At 34.8% G+C, this 24,013-nt stretch overlaps 1 protein-coding gene across 4 annotated transcripts in view; it reads right to left on the bottom strand.

Moving 5' to 3' along the window:
• Positions 1 to 24,013, bottom strand: part of RAPH1 (Ras association (RalGDS/AF-6) and pleckstrin homology domains 1) — a 101,805-nt gene that overhangs the window by 58,428 nt on the left and 19,364 nt on the right. For all 4 annotated transcript variants that reach the window (XM_038585437.1, XM_038585436.1, XM_038585438.1 and 1 more), the window contains exons 2-4: positions 8,944 to 9,063; positions 3,594 to 3,699; positions 2,322 to 2,827 (exon numbers count right to left, since the gene is read on the bottom strand). In XM_038585437.1, the coding sequence (XP_038441365.1) occupies positions 2,322 to 2,827; positions 3,594 to 3,699; positions 8,944 to 9,063 (732 nt within the window). The remainder of the gene's footprint in view (positions 1 to 2,321; positions 2,828 to 3,593; positions 3,700 to 8,943; positions 9,064 to 24,013) is intronic.

Consider the following 24,013-nt stretch of genomic DNA (forward strand, 5'->3'; position numbering starts at 1 on the left):
TTTGTTTGAATTAAGAGACTTAAAATAGGGGAAAGTCTGGAGTTGAAACAATGATAAACATAGAAAAAAACTATATATTTTTAAATCTCAAGACAATTATTAATTCCAGGTAAGCAAAATGTTGTCCCATGTAATAAAAGCATACAGTTTAGCACCAAATTGCATGTATATAGTCATGATAATATAAAAACTGAATAGTAAACCAACCAAAATATACTGGGATAGAGGAGAATGAGGGGAGAAGAGAGAAGACTTATCTAAACCTAATCTTCCAGAGTGAGAAGTCAGCAGATAACACATACCACTGAAAAATATCAAGAAACAGCAATACAGATTTAATGACATAGAGGTAAATACCCTGAGAATCAGCTAAAAGAGTTAAAGCTCTGACCTCTGAGAGGATGTGGCATGTGTGTGCACATGTGTGGCAAAGTGTTCTACAAGTCTCATAGAACTATTTGACTCTTTAAACTCTATGCTTGCAAAAGTAATTAAAATATTTTTTAGAGACTGTATTTAAGTGTGGGGTCAATTTAAGACATGGGTTTGAGATCTAGTAAGCCTCAATTGGTTTTCTTGATTTGAAGAACAGACCAAATTCATTAAAAAGTACAGTAAAGCAAGTTCCAAGTTTGTTAAACCACTTGTCTACTCATCCAGGCAAGACAAAAAGAAGAGGATGCTTTATTTCTGATTTACTCACCAAACTTTATATATTGAAGTCTTACACTAAATATTATACTATTGAACACTGGTATCTTTGTCCAAGAATACCAGTAGGTCATAACTGAAGAGTTTGCTGGGAGAGAACTTTTCACTTTTTACTTTGTTTTTATTATATGAACTTATATAATGAGTATATATTTTTACAGATGAAACACACACAAAGATCCTTAATGATTAGTTTAACCTGACCTCATGCATCTTGACTCAACTCAAAATAATCTGATTAGAAAGAAGGAATATCAACATACAAAACACAAAGTAACCAAGAAGGCACATCCCTAATAAAATATTGCTCATATCCCAACAGGTAAATCTAAAAGATATAAATGATACATACTATATAGCTCGTCCTAAATATAATCCCCAGGTATCATAAAACAGAAATAAATTTTTCTCTATAGAATGTATACCATTTAGATGAGCTTCATTTTAAGTAAGTGAAAGTCTATTTTTTTAGATTAATATACTTTTTCTTTATAAGCAATTAAACTCAAAATTTATCTCCAAACCATCATGATTCATGCTTCTTTTATGCTTCACAGGGCCCAAACTCAGTATATTAATAGGTACAAAAAGTTACTGACTGATGGAAATTAACCTAATGAATTAAATAATTGGGGGGAAACTAATAATGTTGAGTAATAGGTATATATTTTAAATTTCTCTGTAATTATTTAAACCATGTTTTATAAGATTTTACCTTAGTATTGATTATTCATAAATAGACTATTTTACTCTGTGGTACAGAGGACTGTAAACGTAAACTGAAGAGAAAGCTGGCTTTATTTTACCCATACTGATCTTCTTTCTTGCTGCCACCCTGTAACAATATTGCCTTCTTCTTAACAAAAATATTCAATACAGAATTTACCTACACCAAAATCAGCTTTTGCTAAACTTATTTTAACACAAAACCATTCCCTGCCCTCACCCCATCACATCCAGAACTCTATCTTTTAAAATTCCATTCACATATATTATCACTTTGGATTCTCTGAACTATCATATGAGGATCAGACCATGTACTATTAGCTCCATTTTACTTAAAAGAAACTGATGGTCACAGAGGCTGAATAACTCATTTAAGGTCCTATGGATAGTGAGTGGCAAAGAGAACACTTGGAATCCAGCTTCCTTATTCCAAGCCCAGTGGCTTTTTCCACTATAGTACACTGACTCTTTGATAATAAAATAAAATCTTGGGAGGACTAGAGTGGTGGTAGGTATCTTTTTCTTAATTTGTTTCATAATAAACATACGTTAAACAGCAGTTACTATCAGCGTAACAATTATTATAATTTTGTAAAGTATCACCAAGTATAAACCACATTTCAAGTTTTTTAAGCATGTGAGACAACTGATATTAATTCAAGGTCTTCATATAGTCTAAGAACAAAATGAAGACACTCTCTTAATCATTTTGACATTGCTGTTCTGGTAATATATTCTTATGTAGTGATTTTAAACCTTAGCTCAAAAAAATCCTGACAAATTTTACATGTAGAAAAAATAAGAAATTTAATTTATACATTTTAAAAGTATCATTTCTTCCTTTTTAAAATACTAAAATAGCAGGGAAAGTTCCATGTACTTACCTCAGTAATTGGCTGCCCCTGATGTGTCAAATCCAGTTCTTGAGGGCGTGTTACTTTATCAATATCCAAAGAGTCCATGCTGGAGGTTGCGGAGGTGATGCTAGAACGAGAGGAGTTACTAATAGAGCGCACTTCAGCATCGCTCACTGTGCCTGCTGATGCTGTTCTTCTGTGCTGATTAGTTACTAAGGGCTTAGTATCTTCTAGTACAGATTGCTGAGCAGCCTCATCCATGCTCAAGGAAGCCTGTTCTAACTGTGCAGTGATGTCATCCAGAGAGTAGTTGGCATGTGATGGCTTAGTTATCCTGTTAGATGAAGAAGACAATCCTTTCAAAGTGCCATGTTTTGATGTATGTCGGCTAGCAGGTAATTTCTGAGTGGCTTTTGTTTCTGTGATTTGACGCTTACTATTTCCTGCACCAATACTGCTGAGCTCCTGCTCTATCGAGCAAAGATCGGCCATCAGGGCATCCAGATCCACAGTTTCTCCCTGATTCAGAGCTTCTGCAATGAACAATATATACATGATGTTTCCAGAACACACTGAATCAGAATTTATACATTCTATTATAAATCTGTCAAAGGATGAAGGGGAAGCAAATAAATTTATCCTACTGGGCCTAAGGCCTATTGAATAATTTCTAAGAGTTTTTTGTTTTAAATTCAGAGAAAATTTTAGAAGCAAATAGTCCGTCTTTTAAGATTTGTAGTAATCAGGGAAGAATAAAATTATGAACTGAAAGATTAAAAGTGCAAAAACCATATATTGTCCCATGGTTTTAACCATATCCCCCATGCAACTTTCTACCATAGACTCTATGTTGTTAATATGATCAGTGCCCTGGTAGAGCATGGAGAGAAAAATGTAAAGCCTAAAAAAATTACAGATTGTGATGTCAATTCCAAATATCACAAAGTTGATTGGGCATAATACAAAAATAAAAGCCAGAGGGGCTGATTTAAAAATTATAAACATGTAATTTCACTGGACTTTATTCCAATGAAAATACAACAAGTGCAAGTAAGTTTATCATGGGGTTCCACCGGAGTATGTACTTTGTTAATAACTAGAAAACTATTTTTGTTATGTTCCAGTTCATTTTTTTCTGTGATTATCTGAATTAGTAATAAAATGCACAAACCAAGAAACATAAGAACTCAAGTTATGCATGTAGTTTTTGTATTGAGCTACTTGGAACTGGTGCTGCATTACTTCTGCATTATATGATTTAGTACACTCTTTTACATTTTATTTCCAATTACATCTTACCATTCAAGTTGTATATGGAGAAGCGATAAGAAAAATTGGCCATATTTGTTTCCTGACGAAGAGGAGATCTTTTTACCGGTTCCGTGGGCTTGTCAGAATCCAAACTCTAAAGAAAGTTTAATAAGTTGTATTATTCTCAGGCTTCAATTATAAGAAAGATGCATAAAGCTTGTTATTTGATTAAACTGTCACGTAATAGTTAATAAAACCAAAGTCCTTCTAGTTTTAAGGACTAATATAATTGTTTTTCATATCATTTTGGTTATTTTTCTCACTTTTAGATATATGCTTACTTAAGGCATTTAACATCACCCTAGTTTGAAGTGAGTATCTTTCCAAATACATCAAATATAGTGACTGAGCTCATTTTACATAATAAATTCACTATAAGCTAAATGTATGAATATGGGCATGGTAAGATACAACATAGAAAGGAACAATGTAGAGAATTCTGTTATCTCTTTCCTCAAAGGGATTTGTTTTTGGTCCAGCAGAGTCTCATTCTTGGCATGAAGTACCCTGAAGATAAGACACAGTTCTGGACTCAACATGAGTGAGATCCAAGCTCATTTTTTTCTTTGTATTTATGTATTTATTTTCATTAAAATTTGTTTTAAATTTTTTTTGTTTTTGTTTTTGTTTTAAAATTTTAACTGTAGTTAACATATATGCTGTTATTAGTTTCAGGTATACAATACAGTGATTCCACAATTTTATATACTACTCAGTGCTCATTATACCATTTCCCCACCTCTCTGTTAACTATCAATTTGTTTTCTATAGTTTAGAGTCTATGTTTTGGTTTGTCTCTTTTATTCTTTGGCTTTCTTTAGTGATATACTTGGATTCTTTTTATTCTTTGCTTATCTACTACTGGTTTTTGATTTGTCTATTAGGTTTGTATATAACATCTTCTGCATATAGCAGGCTACATTAAGTTGTTGGTCACTTAAGTTTGAACCCATACTTTATTCCTCTCCTTCTTACAATTTAGGTATACGGTGTCATACTCTACACCCTTTTATTTTGTGAATTCCTTGACTGATTTTTAGAAATATACTTATTTTATTGCTTTTGTGTTTCCTACTTTTCTTACTGCTATTTAGTCTTTCCACTCAAAGAGTACCCTTTAACATTTCTCATAGGGCTGTTTAATGTTCATAAATTCCTTTGTTTGTCTGGGCAACTCTTTATCTCTCCTATTCTGAATGATAGCCCTGCTGGACAGAGTATTCTTGGTTCCAGGTTTTTTCCTTTCAGCACTTTGAATATACCACGCCATTCTCTTCTGGCCCACAAAGTTTCCGCTGAAACGTCAGCTGATAGCCTTATGGGGTTTGCCATGCTTGCATCTGTTTTCTCTTGCTACTTTTAAATTTTTCTATCATTACTTTTTGCTATCTTAATTACTATGTATCTTGGTGTGGACCTTCCTGGACTGATTTTGTTGGGGCATCTCTGTGCCTCCGGATCTGGATTTTTGTTTTTTTCCCCAGATTTGAGATGTTTTCTGCTATTTTTTCTTCTAATAAGTTTTCTGTCCCCCTTTTTTCTCTCTTCTTCTGGATCCCTAAAAATGCAAAAATATTACACTTGATGGTGTCACTGAATTCCCGAAGTGTATTTTCATTTTGTATTATCATTATTTTTCTCTCTCCTATTCAGCTTGATTGATTTCCACTAGTCTGTCCTGCAGGTCACTGATCTGTTCTACAATAGTTCTAGTCTACTATTTATTCCATCTAGTATATCTTAATTTTCAGTTATTGGATTCCTTACCTCTGATTTTTTTTCTATCTCTTTGTTGAGGGTTTTACTGAGGTCTTCCATTCTTTTCTCAAGTCCAGTGAATATTTCTATGACCATTACTTTAAATTCTCTAACAGGCATATTATTTTACCTCTATTTGGTTTAGCTCCCTTGCTGTGACTGTTCCGTTCTTTCATTTGAAACATATTCCTGTCTCCTCATTTTGTCTCTGTCTGTTTCAGTGTGTTAGGAAAGTTAGTTAAGTCTCCTGCTCTTGAAAGTAGTGCCCTACAATAAAATGTTGTTTCCTGTTGTTTCTATTCACCAGAACCTGATGCTTCAGGGGTGTTTCCTTTGTAGGTTATATGTGCCCCACTGTTGTGGCTCACTCAATTTTGCCTTCAGTCTAGGTGTGCAATGGTTCTCTTTGCCTGTTGTGGGCAGGGTTTAGTCCCTATATTGCTAGTGAGTCAGTCTGGGTCCACCTTGGGCTTAAGTTGAATCAGACCAGGTGTTTGCCAGAGCTGCAGTCACACCAAACTGCAAGGCTTTCTCCCTGTGTTGTTCCCTGAGAAGCTTTCACTGGTGGGCAGGGCCTGCAGTCTGACCAGATGTCTACCTCCAGACCACTGCTGGGCCCAGTTGTATTCATATATGCGATTATCTTCCTCTGGTCCCAGGACAGGAGTCATTTTGGAGTGGTTCTCATCCCTGCTGGGGTTGCTTTCACCCTGCCAGCCTTGTAGTACCACTTTGAATGGGTTCCAGCCAAGAGCATACTGAAAGGGGTAGGACTGCAGAGAACACAGAGCAGGGTGGGTGATGTTAGCACAGTCTGCTCTGGTCTGCTGTAGAAGAGGACCTGCAGCCACTGGAAGAGGCAGGCCAGGCTGGAGGAGGGCAGGTCCAGAGAAATACATAGGGTAGGATGCACGGTGTTAGCAAAGTAGGAAGGTCTGCATGGCCTACTGTGGGAGGTGACCTGGAGCTGAAGCATGGCTGGAGGGGGCATGTCTATAGATCGTGGGGGCAGGGCACACTGTTAGTAAGTTAGGTAGTATTGGCTCCAGGCTGGTTCCTGCAGTTGTCTGTGGCTTTATGCCAGGAGTTGGGGAGGGAAATGGTTCCCGCCAGCTTCTTTGTTCCTGGAGAAGTCCTCAATGATCCCTGCCTCTCCAGCACATGCTCTGAGATTAGTAAACAAATCCTCCTCTCCCTTACCCCAGGTGTTTTTCAAACTGTTGCTTCTATGCTGTATCTCAGTGGGGCCTCTTTAAGGGCAGGGCCTCCATTTCCTCCAGCTGTCCTGGCTCTGCCTGAGCCAACTCCACTGATTTTTAAAGTTCTATGTGTTAAGTTCCATGGACTGTCCATGGACGGTAAGAACAAAGGGAAATTCGGCCCTGCTAGTTTTCAAAGCCAAATGTTATGGGGATACATCTTCCCCATGTAGGCTCCCTTGTCTGAGTCTGTTTCTCTCCTTTCTCTGTGCCCAGAATGCTCCTCCCTCATGTCTTTGCCATTCCTTCTTTCTTGAATGTGGCTTCCCTACAATTAGCTGTGGGAAGTTTGTTCTAGTCTTTAGGTCATGTTCTGGGTTATTTACACTGATGTAGAGGTTATCTAATTGTATCCATGAGATACATAGTGAGTTGAGGATCTTCTTACTCTGACATCTTCCCTGGAAGTCCCAAGACCCAAGATCTTAATGGCTTGGTGAATGGCTACAACTTCAGACAATGATGGAATATCCTTGTTCTTCTCAAGCTCTATTAAGATGAGGAAGAACTTTAACCCAGCTATGATATTGCCTTTAAGTCTAGAATTATACTGTACTTCAGGACAGAGTGTTTTGTAGGTTATCTAGCCACATTTAAAATTGACACTTTTCTTAACTTTTCTACAATAAAGAATATAAGATGCTTATAACGGAGAGGTTCAGGGAAAATGTCAGGAGTTATTTAGTGTCTATTTAAAGAAATTTTCAAATACTAAGAATAGCCTTTTAAAACTTTAATTTCTATTTAAATTATCAAATAGGTTTCAGATAAAAAACAATACTGGACAGTATGTAAAATCACAGAATTAGATTAGAATGGTGCTTCTTTATTCTTTTGTCTCAAGATAAAAGGAATCTATTCAGATAGTGTCCAACCAGTTTTTAAACTAGGGGATCCACAATCATTCACTGACTTATTTCAAAGTTTCACAAAATAGGATATTTTTCAACCTTTGCAAACTCTTTTCTTCTGTTGCAATTTAAGTCCTAATGCTTCTCTCAGTGCAAATAAAAAATTAAGTAGGTAAATTATAGTAATAAGTAGGTATTTTACAGTTATTCTGTAAGATAACTTGAAAATAATTGAGGATATATTGAGTCAATCTGTTTACCAATTCAAATAAACAGATACTTGTTATAATTATCTGCTGTACCCACAGTGCTGGGAGAACAAAATAAATAGTAAAAAAAAAAAAAAAAAAAAAATACTCTTTGATACCAAGAAATTGGTAACCTAACAGGATGTTTTTTTTAACTTTTGGGAGGGTAGGTGTGGAGGGAGCATCATAAGGATTTGGTAAAAGCTCTTAACTTTCTTCCATGAAAATGTAAACACACAAAAAATTTTACAAACAATTTTAGAAGATTCACCAACTAGTTAAAACTTAAACTCAATTTAATATAAAGCTGAAAATCCCATTAATATGGCACATGTGATAGGAGTGTGTGCACAGATGACACTTTGTAATAAACTAAAATAATAAAACAAAAAACTTGAGGTTTTAGTCACTAATAAAGTACATAAAATATTTTTTGAAAATTTCTGCAGTGTTAAAAAGCAACTTATAGCAGTGAGTCACCATTATGCAATGGTTAATCTGTTGTGTCTCTAAAGACAGATTTATACAATTTAAAAAAACCCAGTCACAGCATTAGTTTAGGAGCCAACTTTTTTTTCTTTTTTTTTTAAAGAAGCCAACTTTTTTGATGAGTGGCTCTTAACATTATATGGCAAGGAATTTAAAATACTGGGAAGAATACAAATACCAAACCAGTAGAAAGCCATCTGCAATGAAGTAGCATAGTTACTAACCCACCTTTTTTAAAACTTAAGATACAATAAAACAAGATTAAAATGCTTTGCTGTTGTTTTGAAATACAGCCAGGAATGAAATTTTGTCAATATTCTAGAATTATGTGATAGAAAATACCTGCATGTGAGGATACTACTTATGTTGTAAAGTGTCGTAAATATCCATATTTACTAAGTTACGTAATAGACTTTGCTAAAATTTAGACTTTTAGATTTTAGGTTTTAAAACTTTTTAGCCAGCAATCTTAGTTTACAAAACAGATTTTAAATAATCCCTTTAGATGAACAGAACCTCTGTCACAAGTACTTTTTTGCTTTTAGACTCCTTAAAATAACCACAAAAGATAATACTTTGTGTTCTAAAGTTACCATTCGTTTACCTGTTAATGTTTTGGACATTTTCCCTTCATGGCAGCATTTAAAAATGGAACCTATATCCACACAGTAAACTTTTAGCACACAGTGATGACTTAAAATCCTTAAACAATTTTTCAAACACTATTTCTAACCTGAGTGAGTTTGTCTAGCTCCCCTAGCCAGGCTCCAAACATTTTGTCCAGGTCCTGATCTTCCTTATCACTGTCTTCTTCAGCACCATGGTCAATTTCTTCATCTGATAACTGCTCCATCTGAAAGACAAAATGAGTGTAACAGGTTAAACTTGAAAAATTATGCCATACATTTTTTTTCAGATTTTATTTATTAGAGACAAAGAAAGAGAGAGAGAGAGAGAGAGAGAGGCAGAGACACAGGCAGAGGGAGAAGCAGGCTCCGTGCAGGGAGCCTGATGTGGGACTCGATCCCGGGTCTCCAGGATCACACCCTGGGCTGAGGGCAGCGCTAAACCACTGAGCCACCCGGGGCCACCTGCCATGCCATACATGTTCTGATATATACTGTTAACTTTCTAGAATCAAACCTTCCAAACTAAAGATTATATTATACAAGGAAATTAGAAGTCATTAATGGAGACAGGGCTGACAAGTGAGTAGGAATGAGCAATTAAGTCTCAAATGTTTAGGAAATTGTAAAAGAACAAAATGTATCAGATTATTATCAGAATCACAAGTAACAAGAATTTTAAAACTGCAGAGTCCACCCATTAATCAGAGGATATTATAGTATAGCTTTCTCCACTAACAGATCCTGTAACACCCCAATCACCAGAGAACTAATTTCAGAAGACTTCAATCCAGCAGGTTATTATCTCACTTATTCTGTAAAAACCTAGATACAAGTAAGTATGTATCTTGCAAAACCTTAGTCCAAAAAGCACTTAAGAAAAAGACAAAATTTTTAATTTAGTTTAGTCTGTTGGATTTGTTCCTCTTACAGTGTTCTTTCTATCTTACTTTCTCATCAGTTCTGACAAAATCCAAGGAACTAGAGCTAGTAAGACTACTGAAATTAAAAACAAAAACAACAACAAAAAAACTACAGAAAACTGGAATTGAAAACTTTAAATTTATATACAAAATTTCCTATATGTTGTGACTTTTCAAGTATAAGTCCTTGAAAGAAGAGAGATTTCATTTCTTCTCATCAGTAATGGGGTATCTGACGTGGAACCTGTATATTGTTTTGTGAAGAGAGGAAAAGATTACACAAAACAAAGTGAGATCAATGACTGAGACTTAAAATTCTTAAAGATTAATCTGATTAATGTAAAATATTTCAATATTAAAGGCTCTGAGAATCTTTAAAAAAAAAAAAATCCCAGTATAGTTAACATACAATGTAGTGATTTAGCAATTCCATACACTACCCAGGGCTCATCACAAGTGCACTCCTTAATCCTCAACACCTATTTCACCCATCCCCTCACTTACATCCCTCTGGTAACTATCAGTTCGTTCTCTATAGCTAAGAATCTGTTTCTTGGTTTGTCTCTCTCTGAGAAAACTTTAGTAAAGCTTATTTTTGCTTAAACCAACATATTTCAAATTAATTTGACTACAAATCCTTTCCCTTCAATTTGGAGTAATACCTATTAACCTTCCCAGGGACACAATAAGTATCATCATTCTACATTCCATATTCTTGACTCATGTTTCTGAAGCACAAATTTTGTTCCAGTGGATCTAGGCAATATTTGGGCTACCACTTGCCTGTTGGTTTAAACAATTCCTCAGAGGTTAAAGATATCCTTAATCTCAAATAAGAATCTGAACACATATTACACCTCCAAAGCAACAATCAACAAAAGTAACTGTGATCCTTAAAATGTGGTTATGAGATGTGAGGAACTTAATTATCTAATGAGAGGTCATGAAGCTAAATGTTAACCCTTATTATATGAAATTTTGCAGAAAGGGTCAAGTAGTGTTACAAAAATCAAACTGAACTTAGTTCTAACAATATGGAAAATTAGATCATATCCCATTTAATCACTTAAGGGAGATAATTTTCATAAGCTTAATACTACAAAGGATCAGAACTTACCAGTATCTCTAATATTAACTGATCATTCTCACTTCTTAATTTCACTACTCTAAGCATGTATAAAACAGGGAATTCTCTCTTAACAAATGGAAAATATATCCACTACCACTAATTCCCAAAATCATACATTTGACTCTTAAAGAGATTTGGTTTTTATAATTCACTTGTGTTAATACTAGTTCTAGGATTTTTATTCATTAATGAGCTACTTACAGATCTATTACAATAGAAACCTGGTATCATACTTCATTAAGTTATCTACCAAGGAAAACATAAAATGTTAGTATGAAGAAAAACCTCTTCTGACCAGGAGCTTAATAACTCAAATAACTGCTAGTTTGAGAACATCTAGGATTAGGAATATCGCCTTCATAATGAAGGCCAACAAGCAACAGAACTGAGAATTTAAAAGTCAACTTCCTCTTCCTCCCTAATCTTTAAAACTAAACACACTGGAATAACTCAGAAGCTAAAATATTCTAGGAGGAATTCTGCTTTGAGATAATGATACTTATGCCTGCACTTCCCTTCTGAGCACATAATTGCCCATAGAGAAGATGCTATACTGGTAAAAGTAAAATAGGAATATAATTTTGCATATAGTTTTGCAGAGCATATGCAAAATAGTTCAAAATGAATATATATTTTTAATGATTTTATTTATTTATCCATGAGAGACACACAGAGAGAGAGAAGCAGGCTCCATGCAGGGAGCCTGAAACGGGACTCGATCCCAGGTCTCCAGGGTTGTACCCTGGGCTGAAGGCGGCACTAAACCGCTGAGCCACTGGGGCTACCCTGAATAGAGTATTTTATATTATTATGGAGCTAAATGGAATTATAGACTCCACATCAGAGACTGGTGGGTTTTTTGAGTTTTTTTCATATTATTCAAACCCAATAATTATTTGGATTTTTAAATATCTCTCTACATATTTTCATTAACAGTTTTATCTAGACTACTGCAGATTAAAGTAGAGGGAAATATGGCTAGGGAGCTGTTAATAACAGAAAGTCATAAAATAAATGGAAATTCTGAAGCAACTATTTGACTTTTATTATTTATGCAACCTTTGCCATTTTTTTTTCCATTCTTGAGTTTGTCACCATGTGGGTTATTTTATAAAAATTAAGCACCTATTCAGAGAGTTTTGCAGTAAAAATTTAGGTCCTACATTTCTTAATAGATCTATACCCTAAAATAGCATTTTCCCTTCTCTAGAAGTTTTAGTTGATCCTTATTCTCCTACACCCAGAAATGCCATCATTTCTGATTACTACACACACCAAATGAGAGCATCCCCCAAATTTTCTTATAGGCTCTGTAGTGTTAAAGTCAGCAAATCTAGTACAGAAATTCATTCTCCATTATATATTGATGTCTGTCTCCAATTAGATCACAATTTTAAATCTGAATCTTCCCAGCATAATGGCCCAAATGGAAATGACGACAGCAGAAACTGTAAAAAAATAAAATAAAAATAAAAATAACAGTCAACTGTCCCTGCAAAGGGGGAAAAACATTAAGGAAAAGAAAATAGAACTTATGAATCTTATTTTTAAATAATTTGGATTTAAAAGAATAGCTTCTGATGTGATGTTTTTCCTTAATGATGTGGAAACAGGCCCAAAGAAACTATAATATATACTAGAACAAATATTATTAAATTATTCTATGACTATTAGATTAGGTACTTTGGGGGGGGGGGTATATTTTAAAGTTCCACTTTAATTCCCTGGTCCATTACATCTGAGGGAAGCTATGTCCTGAAAGAATAAATGTACCCTAACACAAATGAAAAAGTTTATTCCCCAAAGGGCACACTTAATGAATACAGAATAAAATCCAAAGACACTGGCATATCAAGAGAGCCCTTGATGATCCTGGCCTTCATGGACCTCTCTGATCTCTCTCCCCACTCTCCCTTCCAGCCACACTGTCCTCTGGAGCAGTTTAGAGTTGGGGAGGGTATGGATTCTGTTTTGAAGATAGATTGAAAGGTGCCTAGTAAATATTCAAATGGGAAAAAACAAGGAAGGGTTACTAGGACTCAAGTAATGAGAAGGTTTGGTTAGCCTGATTATTTCAAAATCATGTTTATTACAGAATAGTCACAGATTGCAGGTAATAATGATTGAACTCATTTTAAACTAATTACATTTATTTTTTTCATGAAGTAAAAACAGAAATAATGGTGGGATGATCCACCACTGTTTATATGCTGGTTGGTTTCATTTCACACGTAACAGTCAGTAATTGTGCTTCAGTTACCACAGGTTAAAACTTACATGTAGCAAGCTTCACTACATATAACAAAATTTGTATGCCTTTGTATGAAATTATATTATTTCCGCTAAATTTTTTATGAAGTTAATTATTCAAGCATATTTTCCCTATTTGCCTTCCTCTTGGAAGATATTTTGATTTACTATTCAATTTCTTCACTGCGAGACAGAACAGTGATCTTTATCAAGAAGGCTGGGCTTAGGGATCCCTGGGTGGCGCAGCGGTTTGGCGCCTGCCTTTGGCCCAGGGCGCGATCCTGGAGACCCGGGATCAAATCCCACGTCCAGGCTCCCGGTGCATGGAGCCTGCTTCTCCCTCTGCCTGTGTCTCTGCCTCTCTCTCTCTCTCTGTGACTATCATAAATAAATAAAACTTAAAAAAAAAAAAAAAAAAAAAAGAAGGCTGGGCTTAGAGTAGGGCTTAAGAACTTGAATACATATATTCCAGGTAGGGTAAATTCTGAAAGAGCAAAGGGGAAAGTCTGTGTTTGTAAAATGTCATGAGATTGACTCAAATAAAACAAGAGGAAAAAGTGAGATTTAAAAGTCAAAAACTAAGGTCATATATATATGACCTTGAAAGCCAAGTCTATTCTTTACCTCCAAAGGCAACCATATTGTTAAACAAAGAAGCCAAGGGGCAGGGGGAGAAATCATATCTTAGTCAGAGGACATGATGTTTGTGTAAGAGTTATTAAAGAAGGGAAAGACCAACAGAAGGCTACTGTAAACATTATGTAGAGATAACTATAGAAATGGAAATTAAAGTCCTCAGAGGATACAACTTACACAAGTCATATATTAAAGAGTGTTAAGAAAAATACACGGTACTGAATGAGGATGCCTTATTTATTACTGAACTCTTTTTGTTCCTGTAACACTTCAAAAATAATTGTTTTGTAAAAATAAGTATCCTTAAAACCACATTAAATCTCTCAGAAGGCAGGAGGAGTGCAAAGCTCTCACTACAGCATTTCACTAGGTCTAACATGTTCAATGTTCCAAAGAGGCAAGAGACACTTTGATTTTATTTAATATTTGCTGTTCATCTACAGCAGTGCCAGACACTGGGGGAATAGAGATGGACATGATAGCCTCTGTCTTTAAGGAATACACAAGCAAGTAGGGGACAGACAAGGGAACCAACAACAATAAAACAGTTTTAAGTGCTATAACAGAGGTATGTTATGTGACCGTAGTTTAGCTCAGTTTGAGGAGACAAGAAAGGGATGATGCTTCAGTCCAGACCTGAAGAATGAATATGCAAGGCAGAGAAGGAGAAGGGTGTTTTGGGTGGAGGGACCAGTAAGTTCAAGGGTATAAAGCTGTGACAAAGACAGACATATTGAGAACGCTAAGTGACTTAACATTTCTAATGCATAAGATGTATGGTGTAGACCCATAGAAAAGGAGACTGGAGAGGATTTAGGGGCAAAATTATAAGCCATACCAAAGAGTTTAAATTTGACACTGTACTGTATAGCAATGTTATTTCCAATTGTGGTCTGCTGATGACCCACATCAAAATTATCTGGAGTGCTTCTTGTAAAGTCAGTTTTAAAATGGCCTGTCCAAGATCTATCAAATACTAATTTCCAGGATTCTGGGACATTTTTAACAAGTCACCCCAGGTATTCCTTATGACCACTGAAGTCTGACAACTGCTGCAGTGTGTTGTGCTACAAACATTGGGAGGACTTGCAAGACAAAAGTAATGCAGTTTCACACTCCCACAGTTTGGTTAAAGGCAAAGTACGACATGGACTTCCAAAGCCCATAAAGAAATTAGGCATTGACAAGATCCCTTCATTAACGTACCCCAATTACTCCTCCTCCATTATCACAGTCCCATGCTTCTTCTGAAAGTTATTCATTTAGATAGAAGTTTTAGTTCTTTATGTCCAGTTATGTTTCAGTAATTCTGACAAAACCATTTTTTGAAAAACCTGCGATGCTGCTCTACTTGATAATTTCCAAGAAAAACAGGCAATGGAGAAGGGAGGCTAAAAAGACTTCCCAGTTCAAGGAGTGCTCCTAACTGTGCAAAATACAACTCTTGCAAAATAAAGGAGGAAGGAAACCTCAATCAGACAAAAGAAACAGTAAGAAAAAAACTCTGTTAAAATTAGTAAGGCACAAAAAGAGGAAGACTCATCAAAAGGAGGAGGGAGGAAGTCAGAGCAGTGAAGGAAAAGGGGAGAAATAGGACACACCATAATGTAAAATGCAGCGAGAACTGTGGGGGATGGAGGGCCATTAACTACTCATCTGACTAGGGCACCCAGAGAGAGGTGTTCTTGATTCATTTCTTTCTTGATCTACAACTTTTCAACAAAGAATACAGTTCTGCCAGGAACTAAATGGCATCATTTGTAAACTGCCCAAATGGAAACTGGGAATTTAATGAACCAATTGAATTTACATGAGTTCATCACAGAATCAAGATATTAAAGTGTGTTGTATGTACAGCAACATCTTCCTCAGGTTTTATCTTTTAATTTTGTTGGCTGGTGTTTGGTTTTTTTGAAGACACTGCTAAAAGTTTTATTTTTAAGTTATCAAATATGTAAATTCTTTTCCTGGTGAATTCTTGCACTGTTTTGGTGAGTTAATTCTTCTTGACCCAGAAATCAGATAAATGTTTATGTAAATTTTTATTTTATTATTCATTCTTTTCTGTAGTTATTACATTTAACATAGGTAGCTGAGTTTGGCATTAGAGACCTTAAATTGATTTTTCCCAAAATTTAGTTTCTTAAAATGTATATGTATTTTTTATATACACCAGGTTCTTTCCATTGTGTACCTATTCTTAAAATAAATGTAACTTTGTATTTTATTAATTTATAGAGCAGATAAGTAAAAAAAAATGTAAAAAGTCAAAAGTTGCTTTTTGTAAATCAATCACTGAAGTATTCTCTGTTAAGGTTAGTGGCCCTCAACAGAAATGGCCCAAGTTTTACTTAGGGTCCAACACTTTCAATACTTTGCCTACAAACTGCATTATGCCAAATACTATGCAGAACACAAAAAATACATTCTATGATTTCAAAGACAATTAATCCTAACTGTGGGAGACATGGTTAACACTGAATGAAGCACCTTGATAAAAAAATTCTCTAGGAACAAAGTTCCTTTTGTAGGCCTGAGCATGAAGCAAATTTAAGGGAAGCTATGGTTTCTGAAATGTTGAAAGGGGACCAAGAAGGAAATAATGTCCTTGTTATTCCAAGGCTTCATAGGAGCAATATGAGTAAATTGGCCACCAGGAAACTTATATAGCCTCATCCTCTGGGAGTGAGCTGACATCTGGAACTAAGTTTTGTAGTTTCTACATGGAATGAAACCTCCCTAATGAATAAAAAAGTGTGCTATTTTTGGGCTGGCCCTGGTGGAAACCTTCCTTACCCAGAGGAAAAAGAAATACTAGGGGAGGTGATTCACCCCTTATGCTATCTATCTCCTTTATTTATGTTTCAGTTTTTGACAACCAAAGATGTAACTAACACATCCTCTTCATTATCATGTACATTAACTCAAAGGTAAACTAAAGATCACATAAAAAGGCATAAAAACAAACAAGTATTGTTTTTAACAGTTCTTCATAATGTCTAAAGAGAGCTATAAATCAAATCAAAGGTAATTTGTTAATATAATGTTTTATTTATCAAGCACTTATATGCACCTCTGGCAAAGGAATTCCTTTCACAAAATAACCATATTCGTTTATTTATTTAATATTGGATTTTTCATAATATTGGATACTGTTAATCTATTAAACCCCAAACAGGAACGCCTTATCTGAAATGAAAAACAAAAACAAAAACAAAAAACAAGCTAAGTTCAATGGTCTACAAAGAAACTCCTAACATTCCTAATAAATAAGAAGTTCTAATGATCAATCTTATAATTGCTAATTACAAAGGAGAACATAAACCATAATCTGAAATCACAGAGCAACTAAAAGAAACCCCAATAAACAAAAACAAATAATAGTAAGTAATATTTTTGTTTAATACTCCAGCTTTTTAAGTTCAAGAACTGTCGAGAGAATTAGTTTCTGGTTGTTTTAAACTACCCAGTATGTGTTGGGTTGTTAGAGCAGTCCTAGGAAACACATACAATCACTATACGTATCTGTAGAAATGGGGCTTCCATGACTGCTTCCAGAAATGTTCATCTTGCTTATTCTGCTCCATACTTGGGACCTTTCCTGCTATTCTACATGCATATCAGTTATCTTTGGAAATAACTGATATTATGCATGTACTCTCCAACTTCAACTGGAGGGAGAGTGCTAGACAATAATAGCCTGTGGCTTAGGAGCCATTTAGGCTACATTTTGAATCATCCCTATGAACTCTGGGTTTCAAAGAGATAGAAGTAAATACAGGAGTAGTAGAAATAAACATAGATACGTGTTTATGTGTGTTTGTAGGTATCCCCACTCAAAAAGCCTAGTAGCAATGACACCCCAATAAGCAATTAGCATACTTACCACCCAGTTTTTGTTTTTTCTAAATACATACTCTAGCTAAAAAAGAACCAGGGACCTTTGAAGTAATGATTCAAAGGCTGGGGCTGGGGAAAAATAAGATGAGATCCTAGAATATCTTCTTGTGCCAGGAAGTCATAAGGACGTAAAAACCAGCCTAAAGGGGGGCCCTAGAGCATAAAATGGAACAACTTAAGCATCAAAAATAAATTATGACAGGAAGAAACTATCATTGAATAAGAATCCACAAATCCATACTGATATAAATAAATACATGGGAAAAAAAGCTCTTCCTTATAGGATGCCAATGAATTAAAACAGATAAAATGACAGAAGGTCACCATTTGCAACCATTCTAATAACAAGTGATTCAGCTAAGCATTGGTAGATGCTAAAACTTATGGGTGAAAATTTGATAAGACTATTTACAAACTGTCAAGATATCTCCCCATAAATTACTAAGTGACATTGCCTGAACCAAGTGATAAATGTTAACATCACTAATATTGGGCAAACCCGTATCATATGCTTCCTGTGATATAATGCACCAAGAAGATACATTATCATTTTATGGTATTCCTGACAAAAATGCATTACTTGAATCAAATCATAAGACATTTTACAAAATAACTGGCCTACAGTTAAACGTGAAGATTAAGAACACAAAGGCTGAGTATGTGTTCCAGTTTAAAGGAAACCTAAAGAGACTTGACAACTAAATGCAATGCTTGATCCTAGACTGGATCCTGGACCCCAAGAAAATATGTAAACATATAAACTTAGCTATAAATATAAACCGCCAAAATTTGACTATGGGCTGTCGATTAGATCATGTATTATATTGATGTTACATTTCCTGATTTTGATACTACTGCAGTTATGTAAGACAGCATCTTTGCTCTTAGGAAACACGCACTGAAGAATTTAGTCATAAAGGGGCACAAGGTCTGCAACTCATTTTCAAATGGCTCAGAAAAAAAATATATGTGAGTATGTATAAATACGTATATAGAGAGGAATAATAATCAGGCAAAAAGTAAACAATAAGTGAATCTAGATAAAGGGAATGTGGAGTTCTTTGTACTCTTTTTACAACTTTTCTGTAAGTTTCAAATTATATCAAAATAAATTTAGAGAGGGAGGGAGAGAGAAGAGATAAAGTCAGTCTGTCCTCAAGAAACTGTACTTTAGTTAGGAAAACACAGTATCTCAACTAATACATTGTTTTAAATTCAGAAATAAACTTAAGGGAAAAAAATAGGCTGACAAACATTTTTACCAAATAAAATAAAATAATGCAGTCTAAGGTCCCTAAAATATAACTGCGTATTTCTCTAACACATGATTTTTATTATCCTATGCATATATTACCATTCCTAAATTGCATTTGCCTGGTTCACTCAGTAACATTTTTAGCTTATTTTGGTCATCATTAAATTAGTTTTAATGCAAATAAAAGCTTACCACTTCAGAAAAATACTCAACAGACATTCTTTCATAGAGGCAAAGCCAATCATTTCTAACCTTTAGATAAAAAAACCAAGTAACTAAAAAAAAAAGTTGGTTATTGTCACAGTAGGTCAGGAAGAAACCAGAATTCATTCTAAATCAAAGACTAGTACACTTGACCCGTGAACAACATAGGTTGAACTGAGTGGGTCCATTTTTATACAGATTTTTAAGATAAATACAGTACAGTACTATAAATGTATTTTTTCTCCCTTATGATTTTAAGATGTTCTTTTCTTTAGCTTACTTTACTATAAAAATGTAGCATGTAATACATATAACATTCAAAGTATGTGTTAATCAACTGTGTATTAGTGATATATCCTCTGGTCAACAGTAGACTATTAGTTACATTTTGAGGGAGTCAAAAGTTAAACTCAGATTTTTCATTGTATGGGAGTCAGCACCCTAGTCTCTGCACTGTTCAGGATCAACTCTATTTAATCAAATAAGAAGGCTTACTAAATAAGGACTTCAAGATGAGTTTTTAAGTCGCTTTAAGAATTTTGTTACTACATGTGAGAACCAAGGGAGTAAAACACGTGTACCTTGCTTTTATTTGTTCACATTTTCCCTGAGCTCTTGCCCAACATCCAGATAGCAAGTGCCAGTGTTGACATATCTCCTATTCAACAAAGCTGTCTGCTTTATTTCATCTATCTCATAACATACAAATCCTAGGAAAGACATTTACAACACATTGCTGATAGAAGATACGTTCAATATAATTCCCCATGCAATCAACCAACCCATCTAAATAAAAGTCACATCACTAAATTATTACAGAACCATTCATCAGTGTCATCATCAGAAAGCTCAACTATTTTTCTGAGTCTTTTCCCTCTTATATTGATGACTATCTTGGTTCAGATCCATACCAAACAGTCCTCAGATTATTCTACCAACTTCCTAACTGACCTCTTTTTTAAATCCTTCACTGTCAAACTAATCTTCCCTAAAAACTTTTTTCATGCCATGATTCTGCTCAAACACCTGCAGGGTTCCCCATGACATTCTGAAGTAAGTACAAACTTTACACCAAATGATTTCACACCCTCTCTGACATGGCCTCAATTTAAATTTTCAACCTTATTTTCTACCCTTCAAACAATCTAAACTACTTAGTATTCTCAAAAAACAAGCGATGCTTTCTTAACTTGGTCTTTGTTCATGTTTTCAACCTGATTGCAACACCTCAGCCTATCAAAAGAATGAGAGAATACATTTCTCTCCCTAAAATCCCACTAAAATGACAGTAAACAATTACAAAAGGGAATAAGCTCAAAGGCAATGAAAGCTAGAGATGGCAAAAGCTTAACCAAAGATCAGAGATTCTGGCAAATTTCTGGAAGACAGAAACAGGTAGAATCATACAGGGAGATGAACCAGACCAGAAGCCATCAAAGCAAGCATTTTCACTCAATATTTATTCAAGAAATATACATTAAGCATACACTATCTGCCAAACATCGTTCTTGAAGCTTGGGTTACAGTTACAAATGTGACAAACAAGGAACCAACTAACAATGAACTTCGATTTTAGTCAAAGTAGAGAAATATTAAACAACAAAAACCAAACAAAAAAATAAGACCCATAACAAGCGTGGTGAAAATTAAGTTAGAGTTGTATGGAAAGTCACAGAGTAGCTATTTTAGACTGGATGTACAAAGAAGGCTTCTTTAAGTAGTGACATTAAACTGAGATATGAATGACGAGAAGGAATCAGACATGCACAGATCAGAGAGAAGATCATTTCTAGTAGAAGATACAAGTTTAGTGTATCAGAGAGTAGGAAGAAAAATTAGTTTGATAGGAAGAGAGGGCCATATCATTTAAGTATTTGTAAACCAAGAAATAGAGTTTGGATTTTATTCTAAGGAAGCCCTCTTGATGGCAATAAGAAGTCATCCCTCACAAAAGGCTGCAGAAGTGGGGACCATTCTTGGAGTTAGAGCATAGAATGGGCAAAGGAATAGAGGTGGGAAAAAGGATGCTGGACAAGAGCCATTATTCCCCACACTGACATTGGATTCCAGGGAAATTTTGGCATTCGCTTCCAGGTTAATGAAACTAGAAAAAACAACTCAAGCAAACTTAAATGCCTTCAGGCGTCAGATGACTAATATAAATACCAGTAGTAACCAAATATAAAATAGGGAGTGGTAGGTAGGGCCTGAGAACTAGAGGACACAACCTCAACTAAAAACATTCAAGTTTTAGAAGGTTTATTCTAGAATTTGATGGTAAGGTTGTACAAACTTGTAAATACAGTAAAACCCACTAAATTTTACACTTTAAAAAAATGAATATTATATCTCAATTAAAAAAAAAAAGTTTAAGCATAATCCTTCTAAACAAAACAAGTTGGATGCTACTTCCTCCAAGAGACCCATGAACTTTGTACCTCTCTATGGCTTTTACAGCAAATCAGCCTTATATTATGTGGTGGTTATACGTGCACTTGCCTTATCACCCTCCACACCCAAGTAGGTTGCAGACTTCAGGAGAGATACCATATAGTAGTTCTCATTTGTCACCCCAGAACAACTACCAAAGAGGCAGATTCTTTCTTCATCTGAATTTCAACTTTTTTTCTATTAAATATTTCCAATCTAAGATGACTCCAAACCTACGATGACATCTAATTTCAAAGGATTCAAAACTAAGGCTGCACTTCTTAAAAAAATAAAGGCTAATTTACCCAATTTTCAAGAAGTACTAATTTCAAGGAACCAAAACACATTTAAAATTAATTTCCCTATCAACAGAATGATTTTTAAAAAATCAAAGAAATTAAAAAAAATTTAAAAAAAAATCAAAGAAATTACTACAATACACTTTGGTTTTGGTGGAATAGTTTGATGATATTTCTATAAGGCTATCTGTTTCTAGGGATAGGTTTGACTCAATAGGTGTATTAATAATATGACTCCCCTAAAGAGTAACAAATGAGTCATAATATGGGTTCCTGTACAGGATACAAACCTAACTCAAACTAATTTTAAACAAAGAATCAAATCAAATTCAAAGTATAAGGATATTTATCAATATGTTTATCACATTGAAACTCTTCTCTCAATTTTCTTCAGCTCCTTTGCTCTCCTTTTCAAGGTTTCATTCCAAAATGCTGTACTATTCTACAACCTGCTTTATTATCTCCATTTCTTTAGATTTTTCTCTTCCCATTCTGTCAAATTTTTTCTCTCCATATCCATGAAAGAAGCTACTCTCAATACCTAAATTTCACACAACTGCTAAAATAGACTTTAAGAATTAGCCAGAACTCTGAATTCACACAATTGCTAAAATAGATTTTTAGAATTAGCCAGAACTCTGAATAGAAACTCAAGGTTGGGAAAAAATCACTTTACTAGTGAATCCCACATACAGTAGTAGTTTCTCTTCCATCTTTATCAGTATTTTACTCTGGCAGGAGTCGAAATCCAACCAGATATAGCTCATTATTCCTGACATTAACCAGCCACAAATGGAAATGGGTAATATTTAATGGTCAAGAATTGCTTTGGGTGAAAATATGGGGAAAAAGCTACTGAAATTTTCAGAATGAGTTTGTAGCGTGTTTAAACAACAAATGCTAAAACATCCTCTAAAATTTTAACACAAAGTGGTTAACAAGAAAACTCAAGTTGGGGCACCTGGGTGGCTTAGCTTAGCCTCTGCCTCTTGATCTCAGAATTGTGAGTTCAAGCTCTGTGTTGCGCTCCATGCTGGATGAGGAGCCTACTTAAAAACAAAAGAAAGAAAAAAGAAAACTTAAGTAAGTAAATCTTTCATTTTTTTATTCTCCACTTTTGAACTAGTAAAGATAAAACCTTCATTATCTTATACCACTGAAAGGGTCCATTTAAAGAAAGTCTGCAACACCTTCCTAGCCCAAGTTGTCTAGGACTAAACAAGGAGTCAGGAAAGACTAGAAATTCTTTTTCTGCCACTAACTACAACTTCAGGCTGAATCATTTAAATCCTTAGTTCTCATTTTAATGTGCAAAAGAAAAGATGGACTAGCAAATCCAAAGACCTCCCCCAACACTTTCCAACCCATTTTTGTCTGAAGTTTTATTTCTCAATTACTGACTTAACTCTAAATAGTCTTAGAGGAGTAAGTGACTCCATCAAGCATAATAACATTCACATTATACAGATCTCAGAAGAAGATGGGAGAAAATGTGGGCAGAAAACTTATTTGAAGAAATAACAGCTGAAAACTTCCCCAATTTGGGGAAGGAAACAGATATCCAAATCCAGAAGGCACAAGATTCATCCTATAGTCAACCCAAGGAGGTTCACACCAAGACACATAATAATTAAAATAGCAAAAAGTAGACATAAAGGAAGAATTTTGAAAGCAGCAAGAGAAAAGCAAACAGTTACATATGGGAAATCCCATAAAGCTATCAGCTGATTTTTTTTCAGCAGAAACTTTGCAAGCCAAAGGAAATAGCATGATATATTCAAAATACTGAAAGGAAAAAAAAATCTGCAGCCAAGAATACTCTACACACTAAGGCTGTCAGTCAGAAGAGCCAAACAGACAAAAGTTACAGGAATTTATTACCATTAAGCAGCCCTACAAAAAATGATAAAGGGACTCTTTGGGTGGAAAGACTAAATAACGGTAAGAAAAAGTAGAAAGCAGAAATTCAGTAAAATAAGCATATTCCTAAAAATCAGTCAAGGGATTCACAAAATAAAAGGATATAAAGTAGGACACCATATACCTAAGTCGTGAGGAAGAGAAGAATAAAGAATGGGTTCAAATTCAAGTGATCATCAACTTAAATAAACTGCTATATACTGAAGATGTTAGATACAAACCTAATATACA

The sequence above is a fragment of the Canis lupus genome, chromosome 37, assembly GCF_011100685.1.
Source record: "Canis lupus familiaris isolate Mischka breed German Shepherd chromosome 37, alternate assembly UU_Cfam_GSD_1.0, whole genome shotgun sequence".
Taxonomy (NCBI): Eukaryota; Metazoa; Chordata; class Mammalia; order Carnivora; family Canidae; genus Canis; species Canis lupus.